The sequence below is a fragment of the Balaenoptera borealis genome (assembly GCF_965194805.1).
Source record: "Balaenoptera borealis genome assembly, chromosome: 21".
Taxonomy (NCBI): Eukaryota; Metazoa; Chordata; class Mammalia; order Artiodactyla; family Balaenopteridae; genus Balaenoptera; species Balaenoptera borealis.
This window is the reverse complement of record NC_138880.1, coordinates 4,220,727-4,243,794: the sequence shown is the minus strand read 5'-3', so window position 1 is coordinate 4,243,794 and position 23,068 is coordinate 4,220,727. Positions and strand designations below refer to the sequence as shown.

Below are 23,068 nucleotides of genomic sequence, written 5' to 3'. Positions count from 1 at the left end.
AGACTCTTCGCAAAACCTTTTTTAGAGCCCAGAGTTTCACACAGCTCACTAAATTGCAGTGTCAACGCTCTATTTCCCAATGTGACATATGTAAGTTTCTATCAAGAAAAACAAATCTGTTATCATCCTGGTTCTATTCATGAAACCTGAGGCATAAATCAAGAAAGATAAGTAGTGATTATTAAAGAAACCAGCAATAACTTCTAACTGATTGCTGTGATTTGAACAGATGTTTGACAATGAAACATAAAGACCAACAGAAAAAAATAAGTCTATGGAAAGCTTTTTATAAAAACAACAATAACAGCTGAGGCCTGATTTAACTTAACTGAATAAAACATTTCAACTATACATTTAAATCCCTCCCTCATCTAGAAGCTCATCTCAGGTACCTAAAACCAGAATCAAATTAAAATGTTCCTTTCTTAAGGACCAAGGGTACAAACTCCAGTCAAACATCCTCTCGCCTGAGGGCACGTGTCACAAGGACACAAGGGCTACATACCACTGTTGCCGCAGTCTGCACAGGAGATTAGTTCCTCTGGCTTCTTTTCTCGGTTTTGGTCTTTTGTACCAAGACAGAAACTACAGATGGGGATTGGTTCAGCAACTGGCTGTAAAGAAAAGCACAATTCACTCAGGTACTGGGGCTTTTTTTTAGTATAAATATAAAGACATTACAATTACAGTTGTAAATTCCTTCGAGAGTTACATATGACTTTGGGACAAATGTATCCCCCTCCTAAATTTCCAACAAAGTAGGTGAGTTTTTACCAAGCTGCTTTGGCTGGGCCTTTACAAACGGTCCCCGTAGTGACAAGTTTGGTCCAAAAAATCATATCCCAATCATGTTGGTCACTTAGAAACTAAATGATACAGTGTGGATTAGGCAAAGCAAATCCATTACCTAAGAATGAAAAATTCAACTGAATTAAGCACAAGAAATCATAGTATCAGCCCTTAAAAGGCATGTGATGTAGGAGAAAAATAAGATGTTTAATAAGCATAATGAAAGGTAACAGTAAGAGCTCTGTACAAATGGGAAGGATAAATTCCAACTGTGGTTTGGAAGAGAAGGGTTGAACGAGGAAGGTAACACATACTAAGTGCCAGTACTTAATACGTGTGTGTTATGGTATCTTGAGAAGCTTGTCCAAGGACAACAGATACTAACTGTTAAAAGCAGGTTTAAAGCTAGGTCTCTAGGTTCCTCCACAGCACTGGATGGAGAGAAAGGCAATACAGGTAGTATAAACAAGGTGAACTTCGGTTTGCAGTCTGCCAAGGCTAGTGCTTAAAGGATATGGCTTCCGTGATAAGCGGAGGGAGGAAGACTAGACCAGTTCTTTAAGACTGCCACTGAATGTCTTATAAAGAAGTTGGACTTTATCCTCAAGAAAACACGAACAGGTTACTGAACCAAGAGATGATCAACTGTATTTGACAAAAATAATTCCAGTAGCAATAACAAAGACAAACTGGGGAAAACCTAAAGATAGGTAGAACATTTAAACAGGGATTGCAATAGTCTGGTGAAGACAAGGTAAGAACCTGAACCAAAGCTAAGGGAATGGAATAGGAAAACATAGCTATGGACTCAGAAACCAGCTAGTTGTGGAAGTGACAGAAAAGGAATTAAACATGACTAACTTAACTGCAAAGATGGTGATGTCATTAACTGCGAAAGGTGAGTCATTTTAAAGAAGAAAACCAGGAGGAAAGCAAAGGGATGATGAATCTGATGTCAGGTGTGCTCACTTGGAGGTACTCTCAGTCACCTCTCAACTACTTATGCTAACCATTGTGCAGGACAGTGATACAAACCTCTCAAGATGCCTTTAGTCTACAGGGGAGAACAGATGTTCGCAGGTACCATGATAGGGAAACAAAGGAAGAAGTGATCAAGTAGGGAAAAGTGGTATCAGGGAAAGGCTTCACAGAGGTATCTGACAGGCAGGCATACCTGAAGGGGATGTTCAAAGAAAATACAGAATCATACAGAATTGGATTTGGGAGTTGGGAGGTATGAGCTTAGTTTGGGACTTAATGAGCTTAAAATGCCTAAGAAACATCAAAGGGGCAATGCCCATGGATCTGGAGTTCAAGAGAAAAGGTGGTCTGGAAATAAAAATCTGGAAGTCATAGACAGTCAGCCCTCCATATCCGCAGGTTCCACATCCTTGAATTCAACCAACCGTGGATCTTAGTCAGTTGAATCTGGAACCCGGACCCTGCAGATACCTTGAGGGCTGACTGCACATACAAAATGGCAGTAAGGCCATCAGAGTTGATGAGTTCTCCCATGGAGAACAGGTGGAAAGAAGAAAGCCAAGGTCAGAACATCAATATTTAAGGGACTGGCAGAGGAAAAAGCCTGAAAAGGAAATAGACTAATCAGAGAGTTGGATGGTACATCAACGTAAAAATGTCTAACACAAGCAAACTAACAGTACTGCTCAGCCAAGAGATAAAATGAGAGATGAACAGCAGGAAGCTGTCTTAACAACTGTGCCTGTGGTAAAGACAACCACATCCTTTCTTTAAAAAGAAATATGAAAAGGAACCAGGGAATAAAGTCGGGAAAGACTTCATCCAGGAGTAGAAACTTGAAGTAACCTCTAAAGAAGGCAGAAGCAAGGTCAAGAGGCTTAAGCTTTATGCTGTAGCCTCTAAGTACCACGAGAAGATTTTAACAGAGGAATGATATGAGTAAGATTTGAAGTTTAGAAAAGTCACTCTGTACGTGGTTGGAAATGGACGGGAAGGGATATGATCTATGATCCAGGCCCTGAGTAACAAGGGCCTGCATTAAGGCACTGATGAAAGGACTGGAGAAGAGACAAAAGAGGTATTTAAAGGTGTAACTGGCAGGAACTGCTGGCTAATTGATTTGGGGTAGGGAACACAGTAAGAAGGACGCAAGACTAGAAAGACACCATTAAAGAAGTGAAGAGGCAAGCCACAGAATGGAAGATATTAACTCACATTTAACCAACAAATGTTCATATCCAGTACTGTATATACAAAGAACTCTTACATGTCAATAAGGAAAAGACAGACAGAAGACTTCAACAGGTACTTTACAACAGAAAATACATATGTAATATACAAGTGGCCAATAAACATACGAAAAGATGCTCAACCTCACTAGCCATCAAGGAAGCAGATCTTCAAGGAAGGCTAAAATTATGAAGACTGGCAATAGTAAGTATTGGTAAGAAAGTGGAACAAAAGAAACTCTCTTACACTGCTGATAGGAATATAAATTGACAAAACCACTCTGAAAACTACTAAAAATAAACACAGCATACCATATGATCCTGCACTTCCACTCCTGGCTATATACCCAAACGAAGTACATACACACAATATATAATAAAGCATACACAAAAATGAGCAGAGCAGCATTATTCATAACACCAAAATCTACTCAAATAAAAACTACCCAAATAACTATCAATGAATGGTTACACAAATAAATTATGCTATATCCATACAGTAGAACATTAAACAGTAATGAAAATAAACAAGTTACAGTCAACAACATATCACAAACAACAGCCAAAGAATAGACCCAGAAGAATACATAATATATCATTTTATTTATATAAAGTTCAAAAATAGCTCTATATTATTATAAGTCAGGATAGTGATTACCTTTAGGGAGAAAGAAAGAGGTAATGAATTGGAGAGGGACTTCTGAGGTATAAATAATGTTACTTTTCTTGACCTGGATGATGGTTTCATGGATCTTAATTAGGAATTAAGGCATACACTTACAATCTGTGTACTTTTCTGAATATATATTTTAATTAGAAAGTTAAATTTAATTATGAACATCTATTGAGTAGGACTGTGGTACTCAATATACTCAATATACTCTGGAATATTCTGAAAGAAATACCGATGGTGATTTAGACAGTGAAGTTTGGAACTTAGAAAAGAGGCTAGAGATAGATTTAAAAGACATGAGCGTGCAAGTGATAACTGACAATGCCCAGTGAGAGGGTGGAGGTAAGTGGAGTGGGTGGAAGGGGTAGAGAGTAAAGGGAGGGGAGTGGAGAAGTGAGACAAAGTCGGGATAGAAGAGCAGCAACATTTAGAAGCATCAGAGGAAAAGCAGGCCAGAAAGGACCAAGACAAAACAGAACCAAGAGAAGTGATGACACAAGAATTTCAAGAAGCAGAGAGCAATCAAAAATCAATGATGGGAAGATAAAGTAACTACTGGATTCTACAACTGAGAAATAGCTGGAGACCTCACTAAGACAGAGCCCTTCTCAGTGACAGGATAAGAACTGAAGTCACAGGAACCAACAAGCTGCCATGCAGGGACAGAGAGTAGACAGGAGACAGCTAAAAGGAAATGACAAAGGGTTTTGATGTGCTCTAGTTATTTCAAATGAGAAAGACTAAACCTATTTAAATGTGGAAGAGAAGACACACATGGTCAAAGAGATTCAAGAAACAAGAAATAACAGGAACATATTATGTAGTAAGGATTAGAGCTACACTGTTCAATATGGCAGGCACTACAATATGTGGCTATTTAAATTTAAAATAAAACTAATTTAATCCCTCAGTCATACTAGCTACATTTAAATTGCCCAGGAGTCACATGTGGCTACTGACTACAGTTTTGGACAGCAAAAATATAGAACTATTTCATCATTACACAAAGTTCTACTGGAAAACACTGGCTTAGAAAAGAGAATGGATTTGTAAGCATAGGTAAAGGGACTGGCCTTCACAGACAGAATGGTGTAGATGCATACTGCTTGTAGGTGGGATGGTGGGAACAGGGAAAAGTCGAGGATGCTCACTTCCAATAGCCTCATTATTTCTGGAAAATAGGAAGTAAAATCACCTGCTACAAGTGGGACAGGGATTGGCTAGACAGACCATGAGAAAGTGATAACTGACAGAGAAAACTGAGAGGTGAGACTGTCTGGGTTTAAGAACAGAGGTAACAACAACAACAGAAAAACCTCCTATCAAAATGGAAATGGACACACATTCCTCAGGCAAGACAGAATCAGCAAAGTATGTATTAACATAGAATAAATTTGAAATACAGAAGAGAAAAGCTGATGGAATCCCTGCAAAGTGAACTCTATATCTTCACTAAAATAGAAGGCTATGTTTTTGCTTAAAGAGAAGTAGATAGGTATGGGTTTGGGCATTTACAGAGAGCAGAAAAGTCTGAAAATCTGCGTGGAAAGTGATAGGGAATCACTTTGTGATAGAAAATAAAACTGTCAATCAGCCCTAACCACAAAGCTAAGATAGGAGAGAATCAATTTGTAGTATTTCCAATCAAGACAGCTGTACAACTTTCCTTAACACCTCGGAAGCCTTGGACTCACAAAATCAGAGAACTGTATATTGACAAGATAAGCTAAAGGGTGGGAATTCCCCAGAATGCAAATGCAAATATTTCTACAATAGTGGGCCACAAAGTTAAGGCTGGACACATCACAAGCAGAACAGGGCTTGACAAACTGAAAGTCTGAGTTAAGGACCCATAGGAATCCTGATCAAATGGAAATAAAGGTCCAGTAGAAAGTAAAAGAAACAGAAAAGTAGAAAGACTAAAGATTGTGGTTAGCAGAGGAGTGTTAGAGTTTCTGATTTCCTACGTATGAAGTTCTTGCTAATAAAGAAAACCCCAAATAGCAAATGTGCATGAATTCTTTAACATTTAGTAAACACTATTCTAGACAATTGAGGGTACAATGGTGAGAAAGACAAAGCTCCCACTTTCAAAGAGTTTTACATTCCAGTTGAAAGCAGAAGAAAGTAAAATTGAAGACAATGAAAGAAGTCAAAAAGCTGGGAAAGCATGATCTTAGAAGAATCATATACATGTGTTCAACTCAGCAGAAATGATGACTGTGCCCAAGATAGGAAAGTTTTGCAAAAACTTTTTTAAGTTTTAGAGAAAAGAATATTGGTAAATGACAGCTCTCCCTGCCACCCGCCTGCACACACACACAATCAGAGCTCACGGTGGGAAGAACTTCATGTCAGAACTTGTTCAATAAGAGAACAACAATCATCTGAGAAGTGGTAAAGATCAAGGACTGTGTATCAACTTGTCTTCTTGGGTCTCTCCCCACCCACCCTCTTTTTAAAATAGGGATAAGAGTATGGAAAAGTAGCTCCACTAGGAAGATATGGACACAGTCCAATGTAAGGATCTGCTACTGGTAGACTAGTGGTTCCACTTTCACATAAAGTGCAGTGTATCATTTCAGCAGTCTGGCTAAAAAAGAAACAAAGCTGGGTTCAGATAAAGACTCCTGTATAACCTGCAGTCTTGGAGCTGGAGAAACCTGTGTTACAATAAGAAGCTACAGGGCAGAGCAGGAATAGTATCATAATTCAAATTTAGTTACCGTAATTAACAGATATTAAGTTAATCTGCTGCTACTTCTGAGGGATAGATTAGATCATACTTAAGGAAGCAAACATGCAAGGATGAAGAAAAGAGGAAGTCTGAAAAACAAATTGTTATTCTTCAGTATAGGAAATGCAGTCTTAAAAAAGTAAAACTATGCAGTAATCTGTGTCTTCAAGCATATATCTTTGTCATCTAGAACCAGACAATAAAGTTCTTAATGGCAGAAATGTTATTTAAAATCATACCTAAGAAATCTTTACCAAAACTATCCCCATATGTTCCTGTATGTTCCCTGTAATATTACTGCCGTTAATATTTTTCATATATGATCACTGCTCCATATTACTAGATTTTGTCTACCTCAAACAAAATAACTGAGTTCATGCAAGTCTTTCATTAAAGTTGGAGGAAAGGGGTGGGCAGTGATTTAGACATACTGGCTGCATGGTTAACTTGGAGCTGTGCAGGCAGTGTAACTCAGTTATTCTGGTACTTATCAAACGACCACAGTCTTAGACCTTGCCTACTCCCTACACAAAACAATTTGATTATTATCAGCAATAAAAAGTTTAAACAGTATTGGTATTTACAGTGTGAAAATAAGACAGGCTGGAAAGCAATTTGTTAAGTCAATTAAAGACACTGGTCCAAACAGACTCAAATTTTATACAGACAAATACTTTTCAGTAACACATGGCAGTACAGCCATAATTTCCTTGAACTAAACACTGTACACTGAAGATGTTTATTCTTTGACGTCACAGGACCAAGCATAAAAATAATAAATATTTTAGCTACCAAAACAAAATTGAATCCATAAAGAAATACTATTACCAACAGTGATCGTGATATTTTAACTAATTGATAATTTCAGGGGTTTTAAAAAAAATTATTTTCAGGGCATTTTTTAAGTGCAATTTGGGAAAGAGTAACAGTACTTTGAGGATGAGTCATTTTAGCTGATGAACTAGAAGCAAAAAAGTGGTTTAAATAAATCATCTAGGTTACAAAATAAATCTGAGGTTTTCTGTGTTGATCAAATATAACTGCTAATCAGTTAACTTTGTGATTTGTTTTAGCATATGCCTAACCATATCGTGACGTGTGTAAAAAATTACAACTCCAGATAATTCTCATTCCCAAAATATCACTGAGCATGAAAATCAGTGAGAAAAGCTAACACTACATTGTGTTCACTGTAAGATTTGAACCTGAAATGTACTGGGGTAGTGATATTCGTAACATTTTCCAAGTAAAACTCTACCAGCTGATTTCAATTATCCTGTATCACAAAGATAAAATAAGAACAATTGATAATCCACGAGTAAAGTTTTTTAAAATATGTATAGAGATACACGATATGCAATATAATCACTGTTCCCAGAACTGTCCAAACGTAGTCCTTATTTCTGATTGTTCTCATATCTATATAAAGTAAACTTACTCCTACAGCTAATAAAACAAGAAAAAAAACTGTAGCAAATGACTTTACACACCGTTAAACACAGAGTGAGCCTGTTAGAAGGTAAATCAGAGCAGTCGCTTGGTGCCCCAAACTCTCCATCCAGCCCAAGCACTTCCAGCTTAAAGGCCCCACGTGACCTGTACCCCCCACACACAAGCCCACAGTGGCCTCTCTGACCTAATCTCCTATTGCTCTCTCCTTCTCACTTTCTACTCCAGCCTCCTTGCTTGCTCTTTCTTTACAAGTCAATTGTTCCAGGCCTTTGCATTTGCTTTCCTTCTATCTGGAAAGCTCTTCCCTAGATCCTTCCGATCTCTACGCAAAAGTCACCTTCTCAGTAAGGCTTTCTGTGTCCTCCGACACTTCAAAGCAACTCACCAGCTACAATAATTCATAATCCCCTGCCTTGCTTTATATTTTCTCCTTAACCCTTTTCACTAATTAAAATATTGTGTGTGTATGTGTATCTTATCATTTGTCCCCCACTAAATGTAAACTCCATGAAGGCTCTGATTTCTGTTTGTTGAGGACTGTATTCCTAGTACTAAGAACAGCGCCTAGCACGTAATATGCATTTGAGAAGTGTTGTTCAATACATTAATCAAAGTACCTTGAAAAACTGGTAATAATAAGAAAAACAGTATCTTAGAAAGAACAATGAGTTGGTTATGAGCCTGATAAAGCTATACACAGCTCAATAATAATTTTAATAATATAAAAATGCTCTACTGTTTCCAAGTAATCTCACCAAGTGATTTCACGGCCTCAATAACTAAGTTAAGATTTCTGTCACAGCAACCTACTGCCATTCAATTTCTCAAAAGTAGGGGGAGATTTGTGGCAGGAGGCACTTAAATTGTACCCTGTGTCATGGGTTGCCCTAGGCTGCCTTAAGCACCACGTTGAGATCTCCACAATAATCACTGGATGGCAGCACTGAGGCAAATACACAGTAGATGCTCCCATTAGTAGACACATGGTTGAGTAGCATTCTGACTTGAGTTTTTGGAAATAACTTTGATTAAAAAAAGGACAGCAAAAATTTTGCCCAATGATCTCTATTACATGAGGTTACGCCATGAAAGAAAATAAATTTTGAACACAATCATTTAGACAATCTTAAATATATAATGACATTTTCTAAATACTGAGATACATCATCTGAGATATTCCCATCTTTATTAAAGTCCAATTTTAATTTTTCCCAGACTTGATGTTAATTTTTTAATCCACTATATACCTGTCACTGTCTTCATTTTCTAATATCTTCTGAGGACCTCAAATCCACCTTTATGTTGTCTCTGTTCTTAAACACTGACATAAAGGATAATCAAGAATCTGTTTTGTTGCAATTATTTCTTTCAAGACTGACCTGAATGATAAATTCTGGAATTGTGACCACCAGAGTTTTCAAGGAAAAAAAACCTGCGCTTAGACTTATGGTTTCATAAACCTCTAAGAGATCCTGTCACAGGCTATCAGGCAATAAAGATTTGTGACTTCTTAAAAGCTACAAATTCTCGTTTTATGACCACTAGAAATGATTGAGACGAGATAGCAGAGCCAATGTTAAGAGTATGAAAGAAGTACGTAATTCATATAAGACTCCCTATAATACTCAAACATGCACTAAGCAATAATAATGGTCATATCGTTCTTAGACTTAAATACGAAATATCTACAAAGCACTATAAAAAATTATATAAAAAACTTTATGTTCAACTATAATTATTGCAACTCATTTTTTAAAAAATCAAGTGGCAAACCACAAAAAGGAATAATATTGTATGATTCTACTTATACGGGGTACCTAGAGTGGCTAAATTCATACAGACAGAAAGTAGAATAGAGGTTACCAGAAGCTGGGAAGAAGGGGAGAATGTGGAGTCACTGTTTAATGAGTACAGACTTAAGACGATGAAAAAGTTCTGGAAATGGATAGTGGTGATGGCTCTAAAACACTGTGAAGGGAATTCCCTGGTGGCGCAGTGGTTAAGAATCCACCTGCCAATGCAGGGGACACGGGTTCAAGCCCTGGTCCGGGAAGATCCCGCATGCCGCAGAGCAACTAAGTCCGTGCACCACAACTACTGAGCCCGCATGCCACAACTACTGAAGCCCACGCGCCTAGAGCCCGCGCTCCACAACAAGAGAAGCCACCGCAATGAGAAGCCCATGCGCCGCAACAAAGAGCAGCCCCTGCTCGCCGCAACTAAAGAAAGCCCATGCGCAGCAACAAAGACCCAGTGCAGCCATAAATAAATAAATAAACAAATATTTTTAAAAATAAAACACTGTTAATATACTCAATGTCACTGAATTGTACACTAAAAAATGTTTAAAATAAATTTTATGTAAATTTTACAATAAAAAAATGAACAAAAAAATTAAGTGCTGTGATTTTTCATATTCTCACAAGTCAGATGATTGAAGTAATAAGGTCAAAATTGATAAAGGTGAGAAGCAACTACTATAATTTGTCCTTATCTTGAAAACCTGTATCTTTTAACTGTTCCTGTGGAAGCCCTTATTATGTTAACTTTGAGTGCAGTAATTAAGACTTAGAAATATAGTTTTAACTCTCCCCAAAATGAAAACATTTTTAATTACTAATAACAAATTATGGTTATTAAATTTAACCATTAGGCATTTTATTCTCACTGTACCTACACCGAAGTTGGTTACCTTTTAATCCAATTACATAAAAATAGCTCACCCTTATGCCTTAACAATTTTCTTGCAAAACAAGTCTAAGAATAAAAGTCTATCAATCAAGCACCAGTCTCAAGCTGAAACCTCTTTCTGACCACTATGTGATCCAGCCAGTTTCTGAACCACCATAAGCTCCTCTCAAATCTACCCACTGAACTTCTCTTCCTTACATTTAACTTTTCCTCAAACTACAGGCCTCACCTACCTCTTTGAATTCTTCTAGTGGTTCAGATCTATTTGTTTATCTTGTTTCTTCTACTACAATTATAATCAAGTAAAGTAAATTTAACTGCAAATTAACTTTCTTCAATGGATATTTATTTCACACAACTTGAAATTTAAATAATTTTCAGCAGAGATATCATTTATTAGTTGATAATATCTACTGCTGAAGTACTGTTACATATAATAAAGATAAAAGAATGGCTCTATTATATATAATAAGTACCCAAAGGATAAAGAGAAGGTAAGTCTTAGCTTAGAAAAGGCGACAACTGAACTATTCTTAGGTATGGTATAGTGAAGGAAACCAAAATGTTGCTCAGTGACTGAGAGCACACGGAAAGCAAATATTGCTACCTTTTCAAAATACTATCCAAAGCATAAGAAGTCTGGTAAATATTACTGTTTGGTAAGCATTGTAATGTAACATAAAAATGTGAGAAGACAAAAAAAGAATCAGGACTCACATTTTTAAAGCACTTATAGATGTCAGTAAATACAAAACAAAATCCACACAAAATAATTAGAAACCAATTAAATTGGTTTCACTTTTCACATTAACCACTTACACACACACAAAAATTCAAAAGCAAGCCTTTTGAGAGGATGTTTGCACGATTCGTTTTTTCCAATATTAGAAGGGAAGCAAACTGGCCCATAACAGTTCACTTTAGGAAACGAATGCGTTCTTGGAAGGCGTTTATACTCTGTTGAAAAAGCTGGGCATTCTAACATACACTGTCCCTCTTCCAGTCAGGCAAGTCCTCCTCTCGGTTTCACCCAGTTCTTCATTCCTTCACTACCAACGGCCTTGGGTGAACTCATGCTCCTTCCAAATCCTTTCCAACAGCTTAGAATCCAATATGCTTTCATCTTTTCCAGAAAGACAACCCTAGGTAAGCAGAAATCACCCTAGACCTCTTAATTCATCTCGTTAAGTGCCTGTACACAGTATGTACTAAGCACTTGCTGAAATTAAAATACAACAAAATCATGCTTAGCTCCAAATAGGTTTATTAGCTACTTCCTCAAAGCCCTTCCTCCAAGAATCAATAACCTTCAGGGGAGACACAACTTGGGTAGGATTTAATCTCTTTAAATTCTTCAGCACCACATACGCTATTAAGTACTCTGTGGCTGCTTATTAAACATTCTTTTAGGATAATCTTTTCCTCAAAAGCATACAGTTGTAAACGATATATAATAATAAAACAACATGAATGGCCTGGAAAAGAGTCCATTTTCTATTATTTACAGTCTACAATAAGGTAACCTTGCATAATTTTAATCAGTTCCAACATAACCCATTAGCCATTACAAAGCTTTAATAGGGGTACTAAATTGAGTTCTTTTATTATGATGAGTTCATTCAATAACTTCTACAATTAGATACAATAACAAGATCATTGGTGAAGGAAAATACGTTAATGATATAATTAGATCAGTAACGATCAATTTCAATTTACACTTTTACTATGTATACAGATTACTACTGTACACTTAGATGAGAAAGCAATCATCTGTCAAGATACTATAACAATTTTCTACTTGTTAATCAGAGGTAACATCAAAAATGATAACATGCATATTTGCTGGATTTAAATTCTATGCTAAGAAACTGTAAAGAGTTGTCTTTCTTTCACATATTCATCAGTTATTTGAAAGCTCCACTTTCAGTTTGTCAGATACATCACTATGTACCAATTTCCTCATTCATCCAAATATGATACTGCTAAGTTATTACTGCCTCTCCTTTCCTTTGTGGGCCTTTCCTTCTTATTTCAGTTTCTTTTCTATACCTATGGCTCTCCCCTAATTCACAGTCATATCACCATATACAATCTTCTACACGGACTGACTCTCTCTACTCTTTCTTTCTGCACACTACTACCAGATTAATCCCCCTAAAATACTTTTTTTTTATCCAGTTACTTGCCTGGCTCAAAACTTACACAACACATCCCCACATACCAACTCCTGCTGGCTGGTATTCCATTCCCTCCACCATACACCAAACTACCTTCCTCACACTATCTTCCTCTACTTCCAATTACTCACTTGTCTTCAAAGATCATACTTAATGCTCTTTCTCCAGGTTATTTTACCCCGTCCCTCAAAGTCCTTTGTATCCCTGCCTCTAAGAATCAACTCAGTAGAGCTTAGGGACAGACTGGGATCCTACTACGGCATCACTTTGGCCAAGTTACTTAACATTTTGGTGTAAAACGGTACAACATACCTACCTTTCAAGTTATCATGAAGATTAAATGAGATAAAGTTATTGGGTGTGTAACTCAAACGTAAGAAGCACCTAAAAACTCTGACTTCTTATATTCCTTTTCAAAACTGTATCTATCCTTCAAAGTTTACCTTTGTTAAATGACCACCACTTTTTAAGTCAGGGCAAATGTTTGTTTTGTTTTGACACCCCCAAAAAGGCATGGTGATTAAAATTTTCCATGGACTTATAGATTTTCTATATATGGTATTTATTTGCAAGACTGCATTAAGTTTTTAAGTCTTTCTGCACACACACATTTACCACTTTAAAAAAAAAAAACTTTAGTGGTACCTGAGTATAAGAGTATTAGCAAAAGAATATTTTCTATGCTAAAAATATACAAAAGCGATGGTTTACACGAAGTAAGATGTTCAACAAGACTTTTGTGTTCCCTTACATTTTTAAGAGACTGCAATTATAGGCATTTATTCTGGCCAAACTAAGGTCTAAAACAAGTAGCACTTAAACAAACTGGCAAAAAGCATCATTTCCTCAAGTCCTACCAAAAATAATAACTGACACACACCTGACAGAACAGGTAGTGTTCTGCTACTACCAGAATCACGGTGTTTGGAATTGGAAGGGATCTTCAAAAAACATTATATACTAATTTTACCAAAGATAAAAAACATTGTCAAAGGCTATACATGACTAGTAAAGTAATTAAAGTTATTCAGTCAGGTAGATAGTCTGAATCTAGTAATTAGAGTATTAACTCTAGTCAACAGCTTCAACTCAGTCACTCAAGTAAACAACCTAAAGATAAAATAATTTTTTAAAAGAAAGAAATACCTTACAGATGGGAAAGGTTGAGTTTCCATTATTGGTAAACAGTGATACCACTCACTAATAATATGGTGTGGCAGGATTTAAACTTACATACTTAAAACTAAAGCTGACCAGTCATCCTCTCCTGCCTTCTTCAAAGAGGAGCATTATTCGCAGCAATAAGAAATCAATCTTTGGGAATTCCCTGGCAGTACAGTGGTTAAGACACGGCGTTTTCACTGCCGTGGGCCTGCGTTCAATCCCTGGTCGGGGAACTAAGATCCCGCAAACCACCTCCTGGTGTGGCCAAAAATAACTAAGATGAAAAAAAAAAAAAAAGAAATCAATCTTTTACCCCTTTTTCCTACTCTCAGGGAATGATTAAGGAGGGGGTAAGGAAAACAAAAATGTAGAAGCCACAGCAGGTTCCTAAATGTAACTAAAACGGTAAAGAGCCCTTCTGTTTCAGCACAGCACATTAGGGTCTTGGTAAACAAGGAAAGCAAACTGTCTGCCTAAGAAACCAAGAGAGGGTATTGAGAGAGGGTCAAGAAATGCGGAGGAAGGTTGTAATGTGGATAAAGAGGTGGCCGGTAAAAGGACTTTGAAGAACTGTATAACACTCAGTTCTAAGACTGTTTCCATGCTACAATAAAAATGTTGAAACTTGCACTCCACATGAAAAACAAGTGAGCGATTTTTCAGTAATTAAAAAAAAAAAAATTGAGGGAACTTCAGTTTGGTTCTTCACAGAGCAGGACAGAGGGAAGAGGGCCCACTCAAGGAGCCCAGTCAGAAGCTTGTCCCTGGGTATCTGAGTAAACCTGCCCCACAGGAGGAAGGAGGCTGTTAGGAGACCAGCCTCAGCATCGAGGCTGCAGTGGGAAATGCTCTCCTACCTACAAAGCACCCTGGAGTTCTAGGACTTCCAGAAGTAAGCAAGAATACTTATTATGTCTTTGTCAGCTTCCTTGTTTTTAGTTTTAATAGAAAACTTTGTTGCTTACCCTAATAATAAAATCATTATATTCTCATTTTAAAAATTAGATAAGAGAGAAAAGACAGTTAAATTCTCCCTAGTCTTTCTCTTCCTCCCCTACAATACCTACCATTTGCTGAGCATTCGAAACACTGTCATATATACTTTACAGGTATTAACACTTTTAGACCTAACAACCACCCTATGGGGTAGGTACTATTATCACCATTTTCCAGATGAGAAAACAGATCCCTAGAAAGATTAACGTATCCTCGGTCATAAAAAGGGGCAGAGCCCAGATATTATACAAACCCCAGGCATACTGGCTTCAGGGCCCACACTCTTCAACCTGGCACTGTGCTGCCTCTTTTCATGTACATTGTTCTCAGCTTTCCCTATATATACAGTTTTTTTTTTTTAAACAAAAGACATAAATAGGCTCATATTACATATGACATATAATCCGCTTTTTGTTAAATTTATTCCCACAATAAATCTAAATCAACATCATCTTTTTAATGGCTATATAACATTCATTACCTGTTTTAAGATAATTTAACCAATCCCATATAGATGAACATTTAATGCTTCTAATATTTTATTATATCCAATACTGTAATCAAACATCCTTGTACATACATCTTTGCTCACTTTTGGGATTACTTCCCTAGGATATATTTCTTGAACTGGAATTGCTGGGTCAAAGGGGTGCACGTTTCTAAGATTTCTGATACACGCTGCCAACTGAATCTGAGAGAGGCTGACTCCCACCAGTAGTACCTGTGCCAGCTAGAAAGCTGTTGTCTCTCAATTCCAATCTCGCCCTTAGGCTGCTTTGTGATGCTGGGCTCAGAATGCACACTTCGTTTCTCCTTGCTCAGCTGCCTTCCCATTAGGCTCCACCAGTCGGGGTGCTAGAGGGAGACCAGAAGGTAAAGATAAAAGAGTGGGCTTGCTCCTTCTGGTCTGTCTCCTGTTCCTGCCAATGCCATCCTAGCACTGGTCCTTTCCCAGCAGCAACAGTCATCTGCCGTCTTCAGCTTCTTCCAGCTCTCTCAGAATCAGCCTCATCAGCAGCAGGACAATGTATCCTCCATCCTCTTGGGAGGTCCACACCCCAACTCTGTGGGGCACCTCTCCAAGCTTTTATTTTTTATAAATTTATTGTATTTATTTATTTTTGGCTGTGTTGGGTCTTCGTTGCTCTGCGTGGGCTTTCTCTAGTTGGGGCGAGCAGGGGCTACTCTTTGTTGTGGTGCGCGGGCTTCTCATTGTGGTGGCTTCTCTTGTTGCAGGGGACTAGGTGCGCAGGCTTCAGTAGTTGTGGCTCGTGGGCTCTAGAGCACAGGCTCAGTAGTTGTGGAGCACAGGCTTAGCTGCTCCGAGGCATGGCGGATCTTCCCGGACCAGGGCTCGAACCCCTGTCTCCTGCATTGGCAGGCGGATTCTTAACCACTGCGCCTCCAGGGAAGCCCTCTCCAAGCTTTTAAAAGCAACCAGGCAGTGGGCCCTCCTCATAGGTCTGAACCCCAGCTCCATGGGGCCCCTCCTCCATACTTCTAGGTTCTAATAATCCAAATCTCCTCCTTCTGTTGTCCCAGCCCTAGGAGTGGTAGCTGCTTATGGAAGTTACCATCTTCAGTGTTCCCACTGTGCTTTTCAGCTCTCCAACATCTGCTTTATCAATGCCCTATCCTGCATTCTCTCAAGGTTTCTGTTTTCCTGACTACATCTTGACTGGTATGTTATCTCATACCTTTTTTTTTTAGTTTTTATTTTATACTGGAGTATAGTTGACTAACAATGATGTGTTAGTTACAGGTGTACAGCAAAGCATGTTATCTCAAACCTTAATAACTTGGCATATCTATCTTCAGGCCAGTGTTCTGGACTGAACTGTATCCCTCCAGGATTCGTATGTTAAACTCTAACCCTCAATGGGACACCTGTATCTGGAGATAGGACTCTTAAGGAGGTAAAGTTAAGTGAGGTTATAAGAGTGGGTCCCTAATCCTAGAGGTCTGGTGTGTTGTAAGAGCAGGAAGAGACACCAGGGGGGTGTGCCCAGAGGAAAGGCCATGTGAGACACAGCAAGAAGGTGGTCATCTGCAAGCCAGGGAGAGAGGCCTCAGGAGAAACCAACCCTGCTGGCACCCTGATCTCAGACTTCAGCCTCCAGAACTGTGAGAAAAGAAATTTCTATTTTTTAAGCCACCCAGTCTACGGTATTCTGCAACGGAAGCCTTAGCTGACTTAGACAGTCAGCTAGTAAAATCACCTCACGCAATTCTCATCTTCAATGTTACCTCTACATACTATTGTCCATACCATCTATTATGCATAAGAACACCAAATTCAATGCTGGAGAAACAAGGTGTAACAAAACTAGTTCCCTGCTTCTGGGTCTCACAATCTAGTTGTAAAAACAGAACATACACATTAAAAATACATTACAATACAGGGTAACACATGATAAGGAACAAATACAATGAAAATACTATGGTTAAAGGCACCCAAATGAACCTATTTAAAATAATGCTTTCCTAAAATGATAAAAAGTAGAACCTCATCTTATTTTTTTAAAGGACTATATAAATCTTTAATTAATAGCTAAAACCATTTTCTTTAGACATGGATTTAAACAGTCTCACCAAACTATGGAAAAGAACAAAAAGCTAATTTTTTTCTCTAAAATCACTGACACATTTTACACAGTCTAGATTCTCAATTTCATTAGCAGTCTTGAAAATAAGAACCCCAAACTTCCAGATCTCATATTATCTTCTTTAATTCAACACAGTAAGTAAATGAAATCACTTGTCCTAGAAATGTCTATCTGCAATGAAGATCAACAGTTAAAAATCAGTACGTCTCTAAACTGTCTTCGAAGTCATTTGAGACGATATCCCTCTTCCTGAAGAATAGATTTTTTAAAGCGATGTAATAATGGCAGGTAGTTACCAGGACCTTACTTCTCTACACCACCCTAAGGTTGTCCAGAACACATGAGCGCATGCCCACACATGCCCAAGTGGATATTACATCGAATTAAAATCTCTCTTTCAACCATAATTCAAGAAGAGTCATGTACCACAATGTTCACTGCAGCTCTATTTACAATAGCCTGGACATGGAAGCAACCTAAGTGTCCATCGAAAGATGAATGGATAAAGACGATGTGGCAAATATATACAATGGAATATTACTCAGCCATAAAAAGAAATGAACTTGAGTTATTTGTAGTGAGGTGGATGGACCTAGAGTCTGTCATACAGAGTGAAGTTAGTCAGAAACAGAAAAACAAATACCGTATGCTAACACATATATATGGAATCTAAAAAAAAAAAAAAAAGGTTCTGAAGAACCTAGGAGCAGAACAGGAATAAAGACGCAGACGTAGAGAATGGACTTAAGGACACAGGGAGGGGGAAGGGTAAGCTGGGACGAAGTGAGAGAGTGGTATGGACATATGTACACTACCAAATGTAAAATAGATAGCTAGTGGGAAGCAGCCGCATAGCACAGGGAGATCAGCTCAGTGCTTTGTGACCACCTAGAGGGGTGGGATAGGGAGGGTGGGAGGGAGACACAAGAGGGAGGGGATATGGGGATATATGTATACATATAGCTGATTCACTTTGTTATACAGCAGAAATTAACACACAATTGTAAAGCAATTATACTCCAATAAAGATGTTAAAAAAAAATAAACTCTTTCAGACACTAATATATTTCATCTTCAATATTACCTCCATAACAGTGTAAATAAAGCCTTAAGTGTTTAACAAGTTTGAAGCCTGAGGACAGTAGCTTGTCAAAAGAAAAGGCAGTGTCCTGAGGGTGGAGAACACAGTGACGTAATGCTCCACAAGGAAAGCCCTGGGCTCACAGACTGCACACACAATAAGAGATCAGGGAAGCAAGCCTGAGCAGCCAGCTTGGCTTCATGCTGCACATTTTTGGCAGACAGTCAATTCCTTCCGCTGTTTTCCTAGCCAGCACATTTATCTCTGTAATGTCACCAGATCTAGGGAGGGAGTGAGGTTGAGAGGAGGAGGTAGACAAAAAAAACTGTTTCACAGGCTGCCAGCCCCTCCACACATGCTGTCACTCTACAAAGGATGTGTAGAAAGCCAGTGTGCCGCCGCTGCACAGATCCAAATGCTGCAAGCAAACACACCGTGCACACGCACGCGCGCACGCACACGTGCACTCCACCCAAGAGCAACTGCAGAGGACAGAGCTGCCTGTGGAAAGAAGAAAGCCTATACTTAAAGTCTTGATTCACAAGCAATGACTCCCTTCTGAAACTGATGTCAGTTCTTGGAAGAAGGAAGGAGGAGGGGAGGTATTCTGACCCTGTGGGGAAACAACGCAGTCCGCAAAAAAGCCTCAGCTGGTCTGGTCCATGCCCACTACAAGCATATGCTACCACAGAAATAAACCAGTAATACTTCTGAGAAGCAATAGTATCCTGTCTAATAACAATTACCTTATAAATACCTAATGCACACTTTGCCAATGACTACAGAGAATAAAAATGAATTTCAAGGAACAGTTCAGATACCCTAGAAAGTCTTGTCTATATGTAGGGACGTTTGCTGTTCTTAGTATTCCTGTGAGTGTGTGTATGTGCCGGCATGCATGTGTGTGTGCACAATAATATTGAAACTGAAACTGGAACTGGAATATGAAAGTAGAGATCAGAATTCATAGCTCATAGAAACTCAACACTATTAGTTTCAATAAATGGATACTCCAACCCCATGACATATTACATGAGTCACTACTACCAAACGCAATATGAAAATAAAAACCCTGAGTATTTATTTAACCTGAGAAACCAATCTATTTCAGTCTAAAACCAAAAATGCCTTTTCAAGATCAAATGCTGTATCTCCAAAAATAGAATACAATCTGCCCCTAAGAATGTGTCATAAGAAACAAACAGGAAATATCGTGTGTTGAAATCAGTAGTTATAAATAACTCTGTTGTACACTGACATAGTTTATACACAAAATAGATTCAACCAACAGTTGTGCTTAGGACTTGCTTCAGTTTAAATTTTAAAATCAGCTAATTAAGGAGACAGCTTGACAGGAAGCTATCCAAGTTCTCTAGTCCTAGTTCTCCAATAATGGGCAACTTAGCCTGTCATGTTCTTCATTTGTAAAATGAAAATATTTGACACGATTATCTCTAAAGCCTCTTTCAGTTCTTAATTTCTAAAATTACAGGTTAAATACAAAATAGGGTTTCCTACTTTCAAGGAGCTCATAATCTAGTTAAGGGTAATCATATTGGGTAATCATAAATGAATTAGCAAATAATGTAAGACAGTGAGTGGTCCAGAGGAGTGACACAAGTGTGAGACGGTTCAGCGAGGCACTGAGCTGAGAGTCCTGACGTTAAGTAAGGGTTTTAGAGGCTGAAGGAAAGCTGAGGCTGAGATAATTTCAAAATAGAGCAAAGAGTTCTGCTGGGACCAGGAGGTTCATCGGGATTCAAACTGTTAACTTCATAACCCCAATCAATTAATTCAAATTCCATGTAGCCATTCTCTCATTACCTCTATTGATAAGGAAAAAGATATTAAGCGTTAAGGCTTAAAAGATACTAAACATTCACAACATAAAACACATTTGTAAATGTTTTATTACTTAGCCCAAAATACCCTCAGCCTAGTATGACTAATTTATACAGAGCCAGAGAGACTAAAAAAAGATTAGGGCGAGTGTGAACATGACAAGCTTGATCCACAGATAGTAAATCACAAAGCTCATCTCAGTAGGATAAATAATTCAAAGTTCACATTTTTAACTCCAAAAAACCCTAAAGCTTAATAAACAAAAGCAAACCCTGTCCTCCCATGATACTTTCTTTAATACTGTTCTTAACTAACTTTCTGTGATGATGAAAATGTTCTAGATCTGTGCTATCCAATATGGCAACCACTAGCCATGCGTGGGCTAGTAGGTACCTGAAATGTGGCTACATTAATTTTTTTAACTTTAATTAATTTAAATTGAAATAGCTACATGTGGCTAATGGCATCTGTATGGGTGCCATTCTAGAAAATCCATATAGAGGGAAATCACATTTTAAAACTGATAAAGTTTTGAAGTTGATGCATAAAGCAATTATAAAAAGTGAATACAGCAATGTCTACACAGCAATATTTTACCCTGAAAAACAATTTTTGACAAACTCACCAGTGTATGACTACATGCACAGCACCCTGTGCAAAGACCACTTTTTAATACCAAGTGCTTCACATCATGTGTCATCCTTCACCTTTAACATAATGCTCTGATGGTTTAGTTTAGTCGGCTGCTGAAAATATAGCTAGCTACCTATACTGGTTCTCTTTCATCCCCCATAAAATGGAGATAACAGTAACTAGCTCTGTCTGACTTGATTAAATGAAATAAAATGGAAACCATTAAGTACTCTGAATTAAAACATAAAAAGGCATTGCCACTACTTTATATAGGAATAAAATTTTAAATACTATTTTTAATGCTGTTATCTCAAGAAACTTCATAGTAACTGTGATTCTCACTGAAAAACCATATACAGTACTATTTACTCTATCTAGGTACATATAACTTAACAAGGGAGTTTTTTTTAAAAAAGCTATAAGAAAAAGCATAACAAAAGTGTCTTCATTGAAAAAGTTACATATGAGGTGGCCCTAAGTCAACTGTGTGTGTGTATGTATTTTACGTTCCTCACAAAACTTTTAATGTTTTTTTCTGTTTTCCCACAAAACATTCGATATTAGCATCCTTTGTCAAAAGCACAAAAATCTTATTAAAGAAAAAGCACACCTTTACCTAATTTAAGACGATAAACCCAATTCTTGAGTGATAAGTTTACCATTATAGAATCCATCATGCTACATACTGTCATAGCTATTAATCTCAATTACCATGCTCCTATTAACAATCCCAGATTGGAATCTAACAAGCGAAGACAAAATTCTATGGTACGTACTTGGCTATAAAGTTCTGCCCTCCCTCTAATTTAAGAGTTCAAGTTTGCTTCATATAAATAAGACTTAAAAACTACTCTTAAGGCCCATCTTTCCAACCTACTCTCAAATGTGCACTACAACTATCAATAGGACAAACTGGCAAGACGCTGTGAAGGGAAAATCCTTCACACACTAGTGCAAAAGACACGCAGTAATCTTCTACTGACAGTGGGCCAGACGCTTGCAGATCAGACAACCCATGTATTCTCTGAGTGAGTATTACAGCAAAACACAATACTAGTTTCCTATGGGAAACAAAAAGAGAATTTGGTTCAGATTCTAGGATTTCAACCTTATCCATAAGGCAATTACATCTACTAAATGGGACAGAACCCTTGGCTCGCTGCTTACATTCAGTCCTCAAAAAGATTCAAGAAAGCCCAGAGCTCTGCCTGGGTTCCTCTAACACACTTTTAGGCAAGCTGCTTTCCCATTCAAAGCTCTCAGGCTCAGAGCCACCCTATCCTGCAACAACTGATTATCACCTCCCCATCACTGGGATTTGCGAGACAGTTCAGGTTTACACCTGTTTTCCCAGCACTCCCTTTCAGCTCAGAAACCACCTCGTTTGAACGACAAACTGTATAATCACCTTAACCCTCACTAACTCAACAGTCATTCCCAGACAGGTTATAAACTTTTTGTGCTCTAGTGCATGTCCAAACATTCTTGACCAGACCCTTCTCTGTCTTGAACTTCCCAGCACTGGTTAAGAGAGCAGCAAATAAATGGAGTCAAAAGGAAAGTGACAGAAAGGGACAATACAAGCAGCTCAACAGAAGCCTCCTAGGGTAAGCACAATGGAGCAACATGAAGGTGAATGTCATTACTGATGCTTTAAAACATCTCGTTGGCCCATAACATGGCCACACCACACTAAGTACCAGAAAAAAAGTGCTAATCAGACTCTACTGGCTATTGTTTTAAATCAAGATTTTAAACTTAGTTTAGACCACTGCCTGCAGATAACTCTTAGAGATTATTTCTATTCAAATAATAATACTAGTAAATACAATGACTAATACCAGAATTAACCATTATTATTTTTCTAAAAAAAACTAAAAGAAGTGTGGCATCTCATCATAGGTTAACGTGGAGCCTACTGTGGTGGCTACTGTGTTTCTGTCTACCCACCAACCCCCACCCTAAACGGGCACTAAACCCAGGTTGGGCCAACTGTAAAAAGGCATTCTGATTCATT

General features: G+C 38.0%; 1 protein-coding gene across 1 annotated transcript in view; it reads right to left on the bottom strand.

Moving 5' to 3' along the window:
• KAT6A (lysine acetyltransferase 6A) overlaps positions 1–23,068 on the bottom strand; it is a 109,794-nt gene that overhangs the window by 53,892 nt on the left and 32,834 nt on the right. The window contains exon 3 of the mRNA XM_082374698.1: positions 506–614. Within this exon, the coding sequence (XP_082230824.1) occupies positions 506–614 (109 nt within the window). The remainder of the gene's footprint in view (positions 1–505; positions 615–23,068) is intronic.